The sequence below is a fragment of the Sorex fumeus genome, unplaced genomic scaffold, assembly GCF_029834395.1.
Source record: "Sorex fumeus unplaced genomic scaffold, SorFum_2.1 ptg000001l, whole genome shotgun sequence".
Taxonomy (NCBI): Eukaryota; Metazoa; Chordata; class Mammalia; order Eulipotyphla; family Soricidae; genus Sorex; species Sorex fumeus.
Genome location: NW_026606058.1, coordinates 6,193,223 through 6,208,034, shown reverse-complemented (window position 1 = coordinate 6,208,034; position 14,812 = coordinate 6,193,223). Strand labels below are relative to the sequence as shown.

At 40.3% G+C, this 14,812-nt stretch overlaps 1 protein-coding gene across 1 annotated transcript in view; it reads left to right on the top strand.

The window, feature by feature from the left end:
- Positions 1-14,812, top strand: part of SPAG17 (sperm associated antigen 17) — a 296,302-nt gene that overhangs the window by 229,666 nt on the left and 51,824 nt on the right. Inside the window, exons 28-30 of the mRNA XM_056115626.1 lie at positions 7,834-8,051; positions 9,468-9,612; positions 13,280-13,434. Coding sequence (XP_055971601.1) covers positions 7,834-8,051; positions 9,468-9,612; positions 13,280-13,434 — 518 coding nt within the window. The remainder of the gene's footprint in view (positions 1-7,833; positions 8,052-9,467; positions 9,613-13,279; positions 13,435-14,812) is intronic.

Below are 14,812 nucleotides of genomic sequence, written 5' to 3'. Positions count from 1 at the left end.
AACTGACCAACCCAAAGGAAGGAATTCAACTGTACACTAGCACATAGTTGATGGGTGTTCAGGTAAATGCTAAGGACAAGAAACAGGACACCATTAATATAAAAAAGAGAGTATTTAATGGACAACAGCAAGAAGAACAGCCACCAAATTACAGGAATTCCAAAAGGAAAGTAAAAAGAGAAAAGGGAGGAAACCTAGTGGAAAAGATCGTAGCTGACAACTTCCCTAATAACCGATCCAGGCCACCCAGAGGGTGCCAGACAACATAAATGGAACAGCAGCAAGATACATTGCATCGAAGTGTCCAAAACCATGAGAGAGAAACTGCAAGGGGGATGCAAAGTCTCAAACAGAATGGAAACGACACAAATTCAAGTCGTATTTCTCAAACTCAGCAAGCAAGAAGCAGGGACTGGAGCGATGATAGCACAGCGGGTGGGGCATTTGCCTTTCGCACCCAACCCGGGTTCGATTCCCAGCATCCCATATGGTTCCCTGAGCATGGCCAGGAGTAATTCCTGAGTGCATGAGCCAGGAGTAACCCCTGTGCATCGCTGGGTGTGACCCAAAATGCAAAACAAATAAATGAACAAACAAACTAAAAATAAGCAAGAAGGGAATGGAATAATATATACATTAAAAGAACCTTCAACCAAGAATCCTTTCGCTTGTAAGGCTACCACTCAGATTTGAAGAATAAAAGTCAATGACAGACAAAAAAAAAACGTTAAAGACATAATTTGCATCCAAACCAATTCTGCATAGGTACTGGATAAACCTTAAATTTAACAAGTTCTGTCACATCAGCAATATCTGTCAATAGGCTGAACTTTTCTATCAAAGTCACAGAATAGCTGTAGAGATTAGGATTCAAAATTTTGCCTTCTGGTCTCTGAATAACACACCTAAACTATTACCATAAACACAGGCTCAGTGTGGAAGAATGAAAAGTGATAATATAGGCTAGCAGATAATATAGGCCAACAAAAAAGCAAGGACAATCAGACCAAATAGCGTTCAAGTTAAGTAATATGAGGTGGGGATAGACATTACAAGCTGGTTAAGGGATCAGTAGACCAAGAGGACTTACTCATCAAAATATATGCACCATGTGAAGGATCAGCAAGGTTTATAAAGCAACTTATAATAGACTTCAAGTTGATGGCAACACTATATACTAGTAGGAGATTTTAATATCCCACTTTCAACACTAGGGATCACCCAGAGAAAACAGCAATAAAAAAATAACAATCCTAAATAAGGAATTGGAAGAACTGGAGTTAATAGACATATATATAGGACCATATAGGACCCTATGCAAGCATGCTATACTGGAAGTTCCTCACCACACTAGTTAGATAAGAAAAAGAAATCAAAGAGATCCAATTTGGAAAATAAGAGACTAGACTATCACTTTTTGCAGATGACATGATAATACACAGAGAAGACCCAAAAGATGTCACGAAAAAGAAACAATAAACCAAAGCAGAAAAGTAGTGGACTACAAAATCAATACACAAATGCGTAAACTCAAAAAAGGGGCACAGCACAGCAGCGGTGGCTCTATCTCTCCTGCCGCTCACGCCCACGGTCGGTAGCCTCACGCCGCTTCCCCCACCCCGGGGAGATCGATGCCAATGGGCAGGCAAGGGAAGGAACGAGGGCCAGGCTGGTTGGTCTTAGTCGCGGTTTATTCCAATCCTCTCTCCATCCACTCCAGTCTCTCTCCTCCGCCTCTGCCTCCTGCTTCTTCCTCCCCCATGCTACTTCATTCTCCTTCTCCATCCCACTTCATCCTCCTTCTCTGGAATCTGGATTCTGATCCTCATCTCCTTTCTCCTCCTTCTGCTCCCACATCCCACTCTTACAGTCCAGTTAAATCCCAGAGCATGAGGTGTTGGGGTAATAATTAAACATAGGTGCGGTCACAATCAATAGGGGTAGAATTCTTTCCCTCAGGGAAAGCCGCTCCTAGGACAGATCCTCTCTCAGCAGGACGACCTACCCTAGAGCGGAATCCCATGGATGTGTTTCTCCTCTCCTTGTCTGACAAGCATATAAGCATATATAATATAAATCATTTTGTATGGATACAGTAAGAAATATCTTAAACTTATAGAATTGCCCTCTAGGGCCATCTCAATCTCAGACTACAGTGCTCAGGCCAGATAGTCTTTCCCATCCCTAGCAGGATCCTAGTCTTGTCATTACTTTTGGATCATGACAGCATTTGTTTATGATCAAACTCTTAACTTATAGTTAAGAATCGTCGCACTTTGGCCTGGCCCATTTTGATGCCAGGGTAGCTCACCGCTTGCCCTGGGTCCATTCAGTCCCTTGTCGGGACCCTGCTTTTGGGGTGTTAGGAACTAAGGGCAACTGAGGTTTAAGTTGAGAAAGCAGATGCCCCAGAGTGAATAATATTCAAAGCCAACTAAATCCTAAGTTACAAAGCATAATGTTAACGGTCTTCCTGTATCTATACAAAAAGGGGCATTGCTTTAAAGTAAACTGTTCATAAGGCATAAGGAGAGGAGAAAGGCAATATTTCACTCATACATATAAAATCATAGATTTCTGAGGAATCTAACCTTACAAATTAACAGAGTCTGATTAGGGGGAAAGCTGATTAACTGGTTGGGGAGGAGAGCATAGGGAAGAATTTACAGATAAACACAATGGAATGGAAGTGCCTCAGGAACACTGTAATGGATGTAACCTGATAAACCTAAGCTCCTTGTGGAGAAAGGACAAAGCAATGTCATCCTACACACAAAAACTGGTCACATTTCTATATTCAAATAAAGATCTATAAAAGAAGGAAATAAAGATTATTCCATTTAGAATAGTGTCCAAAAACATTTTATGCCTAGGATCCTATTTAACAAAAGATGTGAACAACTTTTAGACTTTTATGTTGAGAACTATAACTCACTATTGAAAGAAATAAGACAGTAGGAAATGGGAAAATATTTGATGTCCTTGGAAGAATTCGCATTATCAAAACGACCATCCTGGGGCTGGAGCAATAGTACAGTGGGTAGGGCATCTGCCTTGCATGCAACTGACCTGGGTTCAATTTCCAGCATCCCATGTGGTCCCCTGAGCACTAATTCCTGAGTGCAGAGCCAGGAGTAGCCCCTGAGCATTTCCGGGTGTGAACCAAAATGCAAAAAAAAAAAAAAATCATCATCCTATTCAAAAATAATTTCAATCAAAATTCCAGTGACATTTTCTAAGAACTAGAAAAATTTACCAAAATTCTGTGAAATCATAGAATTCTCTGAATAGACAAAGAAATCTTTTTATAAGCATGCTATACTATGCTTCCATAAAATTTTATTTTAGACACCAAAATTTAAATTTTAAATCATTTCTTATGTCACAAAATATCATTCTTGGGCCAGAGAGATATTACAGCAGAGATAAGTTCAGTCCTTGGCACCACCTCGTCCTCCAAGCACTGCCAGGAGTGACCACAGGCACTAAGCTGGGGGTTGCCCCCAAACCAAAATCAGTTAATTAATGAGTTTACGATGTGTTCATCTCATTGTAGCTCCTCCAGCAATAGTTCAATGCTTTTCCAGTATAACATTTTTCACACTTTATTTTGCTTTTTTTGTTGCTATTGTTGTTATTTAGATGTGTCTCTTGTGAGACGCATGTCGAAGGATATATTAAAAATTCAATTTGAAAATTTTTTACTCTTAACTGGAAGTCTCTGACTATTTATTATAGTACAAATTTTTAAAAAATGTCTATTTTGGCCAGGAGTTATCCCTGAGTTCAGAGACAGGAGTAAGCCCTGAATCCTGCTCTGACAGTGGCCCCCAAAACAAAAAAGAACACAATTTTTATTTTGTGCTTATTTTTGAAAAATAATTTGAAATATAATTCTGGCTATGGAATTCTAGATTGATAGTTATTTTATCTTAGTATGTTGACAATAATCCTCTATATTCTTCTTGCTATTGAAAAGTCGATTGTTTAAATGCTGTTGTGCCTTTGAAGATAATCTAACTGCATTTAAATAGTTTCTTTTGTTTTAGTTTTAATACTAATTAGGTGTGGTTTTTTTCTTTATACAAATAATAAATTATTAAACATTGAACTTCTTTTTTTTCCTTTTTTTCTTTTTTGCGTCACACCCGGCAATGCTCAGGGGTTACTCCTGGCTTTGCACTCAGGAATCACTCCTGGCAGTGCTCAGGGAATCGAATGCGATGCTGGGAATCGAAACCGGGTCTGCTGCCTGCAAGACAAATGCCCTACCCGCTGTGCTATCAATCCAGCCCCAAACATTGAACTTCTTGAATCAGCAGATTAGTATTACTCTTTGATTCTGGAAAATTCTCAATAATTATATCTTTAAATATTGTCCCTGATTTCTTTCTCTTTTTCTAGAATTTCAATTAAATATACCTTAAAGGTTTTCATCTACCTTTTATTACTTCTCCTTAACTCTCAGATCTTCTATTCGTAATAATTTCTACAGTGTGTATTTATTAAGGGGCCTCATTTTATGCTTCCTTCTGGGAGGAGCAGCCCTGGGTATTGGAGGGTGACCGATGAGGAGCCCTCCCAGCCCCAAGGCAGCAGACCTGCACTACCCAACCGCGGCCATGCTCCAGGCCGCATTCCACACGCTCGGGCCGAGCCTTACATATGAGTGAACATATTCCTGGACACATTATAAAACACTCCCTACCCATTTTCCATAATTACCACACCATATTTTATAGGTAACAAATCCTAGAGGAAATTATATATATATTATATATATAATATGTGTATATATATATAAATGTATATATATAATTGAAAATCCCAGCAAGCTACTGAGAGTATTCTGCTCTCAGAGCAGAGCCTGGCAAGCTCCCTGTGGTGTATTTGATATGCCAAACAGTAACAATAACAGGTATCATTCCCCTGACCCTGAAAGAGCCTCCAATCATTGGGAAAGACCATTAAGGAGAGGCTGCTAAAATCCCAGCGCTGGGACGAATGGAGATGTTACTGTCTTCCGCTCAAGTAAATCGATGGACAACGGGATGACAGTGATACAGTGATACAATATTTACTAAAGGGCCATGGCACTCTATCTCTCTCCTCCCCCATGTTCCATGGTCTTGGGTCGCTTCCCTCACCCAGAGAGGCCGATGGTGATGGGAGACGATGGAAGGACAGAGGACCAGGCTGGTTGGTGTCAATTGCAGTTTATTCCATTCCCATCTCCATTCTTTTCTGATTCTCCTCCTGATTCTTCCTCCCCTGTGCTACTACATCCTCTTTCTAGCTCCTACTTCATTCACCTTCTGGCTCCCCTAGCCCACTCTTACAGTCTTCGTTAAATCCCAAAGCATGAGGAGTTGGGGCTTACACATAGGTGTGGTCACAGTCAGCAGAGGTAAAGTCCTTCCCACAGGTGTAACTTCTTCTAGGACAGATTCTCATCCAGCAAGATGGCTCTCCCAAGACTGAAATTCCAGCTATGGGTGTGTTTCTCCTCACCTTAGTCCAACAAACATATTAACATTCATAATATTAATCATTTTGTATGGCCATAGTAAAAGATACATTAGGCTTATAGGATTGGTCTCCTTGGGTCATCTCACTATAGATCTTAGACTACAGTGCTCAGGCCACATTAGTCTTTCCTAACCCTAGCAGGGTCCTAATCTCGTTGTTACTTTTTGGATCATGACAGCATTTGTTCATGACCATGCTCTTAACTTATAGTTGAGTATTGTGGTACTTCGGCCTGGCCCATTTCGATACCAGGGTAGCTCACAGCTTGCCCTGGGTTCATTCAGTCCCTTGTCAGGACCCTGCTTTGGGGGTACTAGGAACTAAGGGCAACTGAGGTTTAAGTCACGGAAGCAGATGTCCTGGAGTAAATATTATTCAGAGTCAATTAACTTCCAAGTTACAAAAGCATAATATTAACTGTCTTCCTGTACACTGCAGCAATGTCCTCCTGTTGTTCATTGATTTGCTGGAGCAGGCCCAATAACATCTCCATTGTGAGACTTGTTGTTACTGTGTTTGGCATATCGAATACGTCAAGGGGAGCTTGCCAGGCTTTGCCGTGCAGGGGAGATACTCACAGTAACTTGCCGGGCTCTCTACGAGGGTCGGAGGAACCAAACCTGGGTCGGCCGGGTCGGCCGTGTGCAAGTCAAATGCCATGCCACTGTGGTATCACTCCAGCCCAACTATCTTCCTGTGTCTACACAAAAAGGACATTTCTTTAAAGTAAACTATGCAAAAGACATAAGGAAAGGAGAAAGGCAATATTTCATTTATAAATATAAAATCATAGATTTCTGCGGAATTTGAGCTTACAAGTTAACAGAATCTGATTAGGGGGAAAAGGTGATAGACCTGTTGGGGAAGAGAGCACGGAGAAGTTTACAGATAAACACGGTGGAATGGAAGTGCTTCAGGAGCACTGTGATAAAGCTAAGCTCCCTGTGGCAAGGGAAACAGGACATCCCAATGTTATCCTGAAATGCTTAGAGCTACATTCCAATAAACACAGAGGAATGGAGGTGCTTCAAGAGCACTGTGATGGGTATATTTATCACCTGAAAAACCTAAAATCTTTGTGGCAGAGGAGAAAGCATAAACCAATGTTACCCTATACTATAGGTCAGCCTTTCATTTAATAAGTTGAATATATAAACAGTTCCAAATGAAATCTTAGGGCAAACTTGATCCATTTACTAAAGACTCCCCATCACCTTTTTTAGCTAAGTCTTATCTTAAACCAAGATCAGTGCCTGGATTATGCATTCTAACTCTGAAGAATCTTTATGGAGTGAACAATTTGTTTACAATATAAAGTCATTGATTATAATTTGTTTCTGGGTCTGAGTTTGCCTCATCATTGAGGCTTGATAACTCTGGGAAACCTCATCTAGAAATTACTCTGTTATTCATACAAATGGAACAAATCTACTCTGTTAGAGGAATTGAGATATTTATCAGAGTTTCACAAGAAACGAACTTCATGTCTCAGCTTCAGTTCTGCTTCCTGTTTCAAATGGATGGTGGTGGGATGGACTAGTGAAGGGGTATGTATCAGATGACTATCAATGTAATCATCAAACTATAGAAACCCTCTCCTCTTATGAGAGATCAAGATATGACTGCTTGATAAAGTTATCCAGACCTGGAACTGAAGAAAGATGCTTCCTATCTACGGCTTTCAAAAAATCATGAGAATAAATAAGTAAACATCTAATAAAATTCTAGAGTCACATGGGTTAAAAAAAAGGAGTCTGGAAATTTGGCTAACATACAGGAGAAAAGGTATTAACCGAGAGAGAGTACAGAACTCCAAATATGGAATTCAAGATATATATATGTAAGATTTTGAAATGTACAAAATTAACCAGACTAGATATTTTGCAATAGGCAAGTGAACTGTATATGCAAGAGTTTCCAGTGCCAACAATAATATGTACACATTACCTGGTGTTTATACAAACACATTACCTGGTGTTTCTTTTCCTTCATAATAATGTAGTTGGTGCTGAAAATGCTTACTTTGCATATGGGAACCCCAAGTTGGATCCCTGGCACCATATCCTCCATTGAGTATTGTTGGGAGTGACCCCCAGGCATTGAAATGGAAGCAGCTCCCAACCACTGCTGAGGTGTAGCAGCAAAATCAAACCAAGTAAAACAAGTAATGGAGTTGATGAACATTACTTAGAATTTCTGCACTGGTGTCTGAAGTAGCTTGCTCTGTGTCAAAATTTAATGAACAATTTGTACAATCAATATTACAATTATATGTTTTGCTTGATTTTATTTGAGCTTTCACAGGAAAAAGTCACAAAAACCAGTCAATATTGACACATAAGAGTGACATTCAGGAACATCCACCAGAAATGTTTCAAACAGTAACACCTCTGGAGCTTCATGTAGGAACCTGGTACACAACCACACCTGGAGGAAATCGGATTGCCACCAAAGGATTAGAAAGATTGTCAGATTTGACACCATATTTATCCTTTCAGGCCACTGACCCTACCAATGGAATGGTAAGACAAATCAGTATATAGAGCAATATTTTATAAATCATTAGTTTTAAATAACACATGGGAAATTGCTGAATAGTGGATGAATAAGGTCAGAGGAAGGGGGTGGGAGGGATAGGTGAATGGATGGATGATTGGATGGATGGATGAATGGATGGATGATTGAATGGATGGATGAATGGATGTGAGGTTCTCACTCATGATTAGTAATATAGCACTGTCTTCCCTTTGTTCATCAATTTTGCTCGAGCGGGCCCAGTAACGTCTCCATTGTGAAACTGTTGTTACTGTTTTTGGCATATCGAATACATCATGGGGAGTTTGCCAGGCTTTGCCTTGCGGGCAGGATACTTTCTCCGAGAGGGGTGGAGGAATCGAACCCTGGTCGGCCATGTGCAAGGCAAACGCCCTACCTTCTGTGCTACCGCTTCAGCCCAATTAAAAACATTAGTTTACATAAAATAAGAAGCAATAATTTCCATTGATCTACATGTTTTTCAAAAAAAAATTAGCATTCCCATCCCCCAAATTACCTGCTAGGGGTATATAAAATTATACAAAATAAAGGACAAAACTTCACACTTACTAATAAAATCAGAAACACTAAGGTATTCACACAGCAAGTAGAAAGCAGTGCCCAGGGAAGAAGCTGGCCGCCCTCCCCACTCAGGATGCTCCCTGATTCAGAGTAGTAATTGCACAGCGAAAATTTTTTTTCAGATTTCTTTTGATAGGTTGTTAGTAAAAACCATGCCACTGTGTTCTTTACATGTGTAAGTTTTTAGTAGAATCATGACTCAAAAATGTTGAAAACTGGCTATATGCATAGACCAAAAAAAAAAAAGGCACTGTATCTGCAGAGCAATATTTCTAACACATTTTAATGAGAGAAACATGAGGACATTTGTCAAACTACAAATTCACTCATGATTATGTGGCAAAAATGAAAAGCACATCAGTTCTGAAGTCAGTCAGCCATGCTCCAGCATTCACCTTGGCACTTACTGAGGGCTGAACTTTTACAAAGACTATTTTCTGATCTATAAAAAGGAGACATTATTGCCTGTCTCCCCCTATTAGAGTAAAGTTTTGATTAAAAAATGCAACAAAACCTTTTCTTATACATAAATGGAATTTTGATAGTGTTCAGTTGAACTTACAAATAAGTGCACTTCTGGGCAGGAGCAATAGTATAGCAGTAGGGACGACCTGGATCCAAACCCTGGCATCCAATATGGTCCCCCGAACACCATCAGGAGTAATTTCTGAGTGCAGAGCCAACAATAACTCCTGAGAATCTCTGGTTGTGACCCCCCAATAAAAGCAAAACAAAACAAAATAAAACAAATAAGGGCACTTTAAGTGCACTTGGGATTAACCACCTGACCAACTGGTATTTCTCCACCTTTGTATGTTCAGGTTATGACAACTCGAGAAGATAAAGTGATCATTGTTGAAAAAAAAGATGGTACTCGCATAGTGGATCATGCTGATGGCACCAGAATCACGACCTTTTATCAAGTTTATGAAGAAAAGATTGTTTCCTCAGATGGCCAAGAAACAAGTACATTTTATTGTCTAAATAGTTGATGATACTTTATATCTTTAGAATAAGATATAGGAACCTCACTGATATTTAAATATATGCACATAAAAATTATTTTTTATAAAGAGTTTAGTCATACATGGGTAGTTCAAAGATAGTTGGGTAGTTCAAAGCAGGGCCTTGGGTGAGGGGTTCATAGCCTTTTGGGAGGACTGATGATGTGAAAATTATGCCACACCTGTCGGTGCTCAGGGTTTTCTCCTAGTGTGCTCAAGGATCACTCCTGGTGATGCTAACGGGCCTATAAGTGGTTCTGGGAATTGAGCCAGGGGAAGTTGCATACAAGGAAAGTGCCTTAACTCCTGTACTATCTCTCAACCCTGGAGCTTTTTTTAAATTTTAAACTGTCACCGGGGCATCTCGCACATTAGAGCTGTCAAGATTGCCTGGGCACTTGCTGTGGTTCCTGGGAATTAAGTTCATGGTCTAGTGTTTTCCTGGGACACTGATACATTCTCCAGGTTCCCAATGGAGCCCTTTTCCTTTTCCACTGTTAAAAAAAGGCAATACTGGGGACTGGAGTGATAGCATAGCAGGTAGGGAGTTTGCGTTGCATGTGGCCGACCCGGGTTTGATTCCCAGAATCCCATGTGGTCCCCCAAGCACCGACAGGAGTGATTCCTGAGTGCATGAGCCAGGAGTAACTCCTGAACATCGCCAGGTGTGACCCAAAAAGCAAAAAAAAAAAAGGTAATACTTCCTTTTCCATCTTCACCATTACAAACACCATTACAAACACCATTACAAACACCATTACAAACACAATCCACATTGTGTGGATTGGCAGCAAGTAAAAGTTAATAATCAAATTTCAGTGGTTCTGGACATTAGACCTGTTGTCTTTGATCTTTAAGGAATCTAATTTACATAAGGTCATCACCTCATTGGGTCATTAAATTTTTTTCTGTCGTTTAATGTTTGGTTGGTTTTGTTGCTTTCAGTTTTATTTATTTATATTAAGGAACCATGATTTATAAAGTTATTCATGATTGAGTTTCAGGCATGCAATGACCCATCACCAATTCCTTCACTAGTATCTTATTATGACATCTTAGTATCTCATTCCTACTTTGGACAAACTGGCAGGCTACCAAATGTAGCCTGCCCACACTGCAGAGTCTGGCAAACTCCCCGTGGCGTACCCAATATGCCAAATACCAGTAACAATGATGGGTCTCATTCTCCTAAAGAGCCTTGAATATAATCTCAGGGCTAGGATGAAGGAGATGTTACTGGGGCCTGCCCGAGGCAATCCACGAATAACAGGATGATTTGTGATTTGTGATTTGTGAAGGAACCATGATTTATAAAGTTATTCATGATTGAGTTTCAGGCATGTAATGACCAGTTCCTTCACTAGTATCAACCTCTCTCCATCAGTGTCCCCAGTTTTCTTTCCAACCCCTTCCCTTCATTGTGGTCCATATCCTACTGCAGACCAAGTGTCAGTTTCTGTTGCCTGTAGGCATTTGTAATTCCTCTAGTTTGTTTCTTTACATCACAAATAGGAAGAAGATTATTCCGTGCCTGTCCCTCTCCCTCTTCACTCAGCACCAAACTCTCCAAATCCATCCATGCAGAGGCAAATTGCATGGTTGCACCTTTTCTTAACAGCCAAGTTGTATTTTATTGAGTATATATGTGACCCATAGTTCCCTCCGGTCACCTGATCCTAGACACTGGGTTGTCTGCAGAGTTCAGCTCATGAGAATAGTGCTGCAATGAACATAGGCGTGCAAACATCTTTTCTTGAAGATGTTTTTGGGGTCCTGAGTATAGATACCAAGAAGTAGAATTGTTAGGTCATGTGGAAGTTCAATTTCTGTTTTTTTGAAGAAATGCCCTTATTGTTTCCCCAAAAGATTAGTTGACATTCCCACCAGCAATGAATGAGGGTCCCTTTCGCCACATCCACATCAGCACTGGTTGGTGGTGTTTTTTCTGATGTGGGCCAATCTCTGTGGTGTGAAGTGATAGTTCATTGTTGTCTTGATGTGCTGATGATGATTAGTGGTGCAAAGCATTTTTCTATATGCCTTTGGAAGTTTGCTAGTCTTTTTCTGGGAAGTTTCAGCTCTCTTTCCTCCGCTTTTTTTAATGGAATTTTTTTGTAAATTACTACCAACACTTTGGATATTAACCCTTTATCAGATGAGTGATGGACAAGGTCCTTTAATTCTGAGTCCTTTAATTCATTGTGAGAAAGACGATGTGAGACAAATACAAGCTGTAGTTGGTAATTGGCAGAATCTCTTTAAAGTACATAAAAGCTTATCACTCTCCTATAAAACAAGTTTTTTTAGAGAAAAAGTATTCCCTGACTCCCCACCCCAACCACCTCATTTTACCCTCAGAGTGTGTTTGATGTATTAAATGCTTCATTATCAAATTAAATATAATACAGTTAACAAGTGAGTGGGAAAGAGGGAACTTTTCTATTTCAATCATTAAAATGAAAATTAAAAGATCCAGTTGAGAAGGTGCATTTTAAATTTCTTCTAAATCAATGGGGCCTGGGGCTGGAGCAATAGCACAGCGGGTAGGGCGTTTGCCTTACACATGGCTGACCCGGGTTCGATTCCCAGCATCCCATATGGTCCCCCGAGCACCGTCAGGAGTGATTCCTGAGTTCATGAACCAGGAGTAACTCCTGTGCATCGCTGGGTGTGACCCAAAATAAATAAATACATAAATAAATAAATAAATGGAGCCAGTGCCACAGTACAGCGGGTAGGGTGCTTGCTTTGCATGGGGCCAATGCAGGTTTGTTTCTCATCCTATATGGTCCCCAGCCGTGTCTGAGTTCAGGGCCAGGAGTAAGCCCTATGCATCACTGGTGTGGCTCTCCACCTACTCACCCCCAAATCAATTTATACTAAGTTGAGACTCTCATAGTATATGATGCATTAATGAGCAGTAGTTAGAGAGAGATGGGGGGTCCTTACACCTTTGCACAAGAGTATAGAGGCAGGTGTTCTATTCACTCTAGATTACCACATTGAAAGACATAAATGTGCATTGTATTTATGTTAGAAAAATTAAATGTGATATATTTTATAAACTGTACATTGCATTCTTAAAAATTGAGATGCACAAATATACACTCCACACAGTGTATATATTCAGGTGGCTGAGGGTTTCAAAAGAGGTACTAAATGGTACATTGCAGGACCTATAACCTATACAAAGTTAAAGTGCACAAAATGCTACATATTGTTTTCAGTACCTCTGTTTAAATAAAAGCATAAAAATTTATTGTGTGAGAGATGAAAATGAACTTTAATATTATCTAATACTTATATTTATCTTTAAAATATTGATGTACATATGGTAGAATATTGACCAGTGTAAATTTTAATAGGTGAAGGTTAGAGTGCTTAAATTGTTACTTGTAATGTTCTGGATGCTTCTCGAACCAATAAGTAATGACAACAATATAAGAAGTAAGAGGATCTAGTCTGGAAAAGTTATTCAGAGTTGGCAGGAGAGGAGTCCACTCTAAATCCGCATAGGGTTTGACTTCTATTTCAGCAGACAATGAGATAAACTCAGCATTCTGAGGCGTCTTTCTACCTTTCCCAGTGTGTGTGTCCTAGCAGATCTACTTACTTGCATTTTCTTGCAGTAGGAAGTTCACGGACTCTCACCAGGCAGGTGAAGTGCATGAAGATCGAAAATGAACATTATGCCACTATCATCACCAACTGTGAGGACAGCAGCTGCTGTGCCACTTTTGGGGATGGGACATCTGTGATTGCAAAACCTCAGGGGACATACCAGGTAGGTCCGGGGGCAGATGAGGAGTGCGAAGGTACCAGGGAGGGCTGGGGCAGCAAGCTTCCCTGCTGCGTGGGCCCTAGTTACTCTGATCGCAGCACTTGATCTCAAAACACACTTCTTAGTCTCTTTTTATTTCTCTTCTTTTTACTCTCTGTTTCAGTAATACATTGTCCTGATTGTTTTACAGTGCTTTGGTATTCTTGGATCAAGGTTATAAACCAAAATGTTTGTACTTGAGGTTCTCTTTTGTGGATCGCGCTGCTTGTTGGGGACACTCATGTCTGTGGCTTCCCTTTCCCAATACTTCTGTGCTCATTCTCTCTCCAGATCTTCCTCCCTCCCTTCATCCCCACTCCATAAAGGGAGCATAAAGTCTTTAAGGGTCCAGGGAGGACAGTTTACCCAGCCAAAGTGAAGCTTTGCTCCCGACATAAGCTTGCAACATCTACTTTTCATGACTCTTTCATTTTAAAGACTTTTTCCAAAATACCTGCAGTTGGTCTCTGCCAACTGCCATTGACAAGCACCGTCATCACCAGCGTGACACAGGGGAGTGGGATCATGAGGGTACATTTTAAATGTACAAAACTGTCTAAAAAGAGAGGTTAACCCTGAGACGGCCACTATTGTGTCTTGTCAGCACTAAATACACCAATGCATGGGAAAGGAGACAGCCATGATCATTGTTTTTCTCTCTGGCAATAATGTGTCGTGGATGGGGGAGGAGTCATTCACCAAGCTGTAGGGTTTATACAAGAAGAAACTGATGTACAGTCTAGGAAAAATCCTTTGTCCCTGTGTCAGAAACTGAAGCCAGCTTCCCTATACCAGAAGTCTACTGCACTGTTTGGGGAAGGGGTTGGGGCAGGGCAGGGTGTCTGTCTGCCTGTCTGCTGTTTGTCTGTCTGCTATAACAAAAAAATGCATGCAACTCCAAGACTGTAAGCAGGAATAACTTATTTTACCCCAGAGAAGAATTTACTGTCTTTTTTTTTCTTTTTTGCTTTTTGGGTCACACCTGACGATGCTCAGGGGTTACTCCTGGCTTTGAACTCAGAAATTATTCCTGGAAGTGCTCAGGGGACCATATGGGATGCTGGGAATTGAACCTGGGCCGGCCGCGTGCAAGGCAAACGCCCTACCCGCTGTGCTATCACTCCAGCCCACCAGAGAAGAATTTAAAATAATTATTTTTAAAAAATATGTAGATTGTTAATATGAGAGAAAGAACTATAGAGATAGAATATATATGTATATGTCTTATATATCTATATATGTATATAAACATATATATGGCTGATGGATTTTTATTTAAGCACTTTGAACATGGCATGTGAATTCCATGGTTTTGTATATGCTTGTGTGTGTGTGTGTGTGT